Consider the following 2439-nt stretch of genomic DNA (forward strand, 5'->3'; position numbering starts at 1 on the left):
CAACATTTTACTAGCCTATTATTATGTTAAAGTAACAGTTCCCAAATCCTAACGATAATGGAGCTGAAACATTGGCATTAGGTGAACTCATATGTTAATAGTGATACCAGGCCTCATCATAATTGAACCCTAACTACAATCATAAGCATATATGATCTCTAATTGAACCATAATTGTAACTACAAATGCATTCCTAATTGAATTATATTTATTATATTATATATGCATATGTATATATTATATTATATTTATCATTATCCTTATCCTTGTGAAAAAAATTATATTATATTAAATTATATTATATTTATTCATATTCTTATCTTTGCGAAAAAAGTAGATTTTATGTAGAAAATCTTTCAAACTCCATGCTACTATTGTAAAACACATCTTGACCTAAGGTAATAATAATTACCAAGTAAATAAATGCGTTGAACCTAATAATAATATAATTAAATGTGGAATTTAGATTAATTAAAGCCAATAATTAGCTAGATTCAATTCACTACTATGTTTAAATTATAGAATATGATCACAATACAATGTTGGAACCAACAAACTAATTGTGTTATCTCATGATTTAAATCTACACTTAAACTCGATCTTGAGGGCTATAAAAGTGAACATGTGTGCAAACCTCAACCTATAGCTATAAGCATGAACTAGTAGAAAACTAACTCCTACACTTTATCTTTTATGTCTAAATCACAATAAGAAACTACAATTATGTGTTGATCCTTCACAAATACAAATAAACCACTCCTCCATATCAACTTGAAACAAAACCATTAAAAAAACTACAAGCTCAAAAAAATCACTACGAGGACCTCTATCCAACCATTTGCACATTTGATCTTGTTTATTTAATTAATTAAATGAAAATAAAAAGTTCATATATTTTAATTTTTAATTAATAAATAAATATGTAATCAAATGTGTGATATCGCTATCACCTCTATGTAGTCATTGACCTAAACTCGATATCACCATTCAAGTGTGTAGTCATTGACCCAAGATTCATGAATAATGAATAATGGATAATGGTTCACAACAACCCATCTCTCATGAAAATGAATGATACACAAATGAATAAAATTCACAATAACTCATCTCTCATGAGAATGAATGATACGCAATCAAAATATAATTAGATACAAATTATACTACGCAATCAAAAGATAAAAATTATACTACCTATCGACAGAAAATCAACTGTCACGTGTTACGTGCATTTTCTGTAAACCAGCCATAGTTGATCATACGGAAAAAATAACAAAATATCTGGAAGAGAATATCATTTTACAGTTTATATACGTAGTATAAGGCCCTACATGCTATAAAGCCCTAAGAAACTATACCAAATTGAACGGCTTTGCTTTCCTCTTGAATGGCGTCGTTCTCAGTGCTGAAGGAGCTGGATGACCTGAACAGCCTGGAGAAGTAGGTAAACGAGGCTCTGCTAAAAGCTTCACAAGGAAAACTATTTCCCAAGCCCATATCTTTGGCTTCTCTTCCTCTTCCTCAAACGCCTTTAGCCGAAAAGGCCACAGCCTCCGCCAAATCCTGCCTAAATTTAGAGGTTTTCCAGCACAGTATGCGCTCCTACTATTTTGGCACAGCTATTGCTTCCCAGCATTTCCCCCATTTTGACTGGGATCCCCACACGGCCTACCTGGTAGCCATGTTGCATGACGTGGGGCTAACGTCGGAGGCGTTTGCGTTGACTCGGATGTCGTTTGAGTTCCATGGCGGCATCTTGGCCCGGGAGTTCCTGTTGAAGGAAGGTGCGTCGCCACGTGTGAGTGACACGGTGGCAGAGGCCATCTTCAGGCATAAAGAGAGGATACACGTGGATGGCAGTGCCACGTGCGGACATTCGCCTGAGGGTGTTTTGCTAATCTTTGGGGCCCATTTGGATGTCTATGGGGAATTTGCGCCTCTCATACACGTGGAAACTATTGATGACGTGGTTAGTAGGTTTCCTAGAGCTGGTTTTAGTGATGTATTTGGTGGTTTATTGGAGGAAGAGGTGAAGGTGAAGGGCTTTTGTACCGCCGCTCAGTTCGTGCAAAGTGGTGGTCTAGATAATTTGAAAAATAATCGGGTGTTCGCAAAATATGATCGTTAAATGGTGGATTGTGGTCTACCTAGGTAATGTTAGGTTAAAGAAAGATTTTGAGTGAATCCTTTTTATTTATTATTAATTTTCTATTCTTTATGTTTTTTACATTAAGAGATTTTAATCAGAATTATAAATTATAAATTATAACTTATAGATGTATTATTAATTTTTTTTAAATGATAATCATGTACTGATTTTTTGTGTCCTTAGATGCAATTAACGGGTTTATGATAGCATAAGTTACAATGAGAAATATATTTTATGACTAGTTGACATATACTTTGATCAATCAAGACTTGATATTGGTGTCTTTATTCTTG

At 34.1% G+C, this 2439-nt stretch overlaps 1 protein-coding gene across 1 annotated transcript; it reads left to right on the forward strand.

Moving 5' to 3' along the window:
• Positions 1-1678: 1678 nt before the first annotated feature.
• On the forward strand, positions 1679-2125 carry LOC131875711 (cyanamide hydratase DDI2-like). The gene has a single exon (XM_059220337.1). The coding sequence runs from the start codon at positions 1679-1681 to the stop codon at positions 2123-2125; it is 447 nt and encodes a 148-aa protein (XP_059076320.1).
• The last annotated feature ends 314 nt before the right edge of the window (positions 2126-2439 follow it).

The sequence above is a fragment of the Cryptomeria japonica genome, chromosome 5 (assembly GCF_030272615.1).
Source record: "Cryptomeria japonica chromosome 5, Sugi_1.0, whole genome shotgun sequence".
Taxonomy (NCBI): Eukaryota; Viridiplantae; Streptophyta; class Pinopsida; order Cupressales; family Cupressaceae; genus Cryptomeria; species Cryptomeria japonica.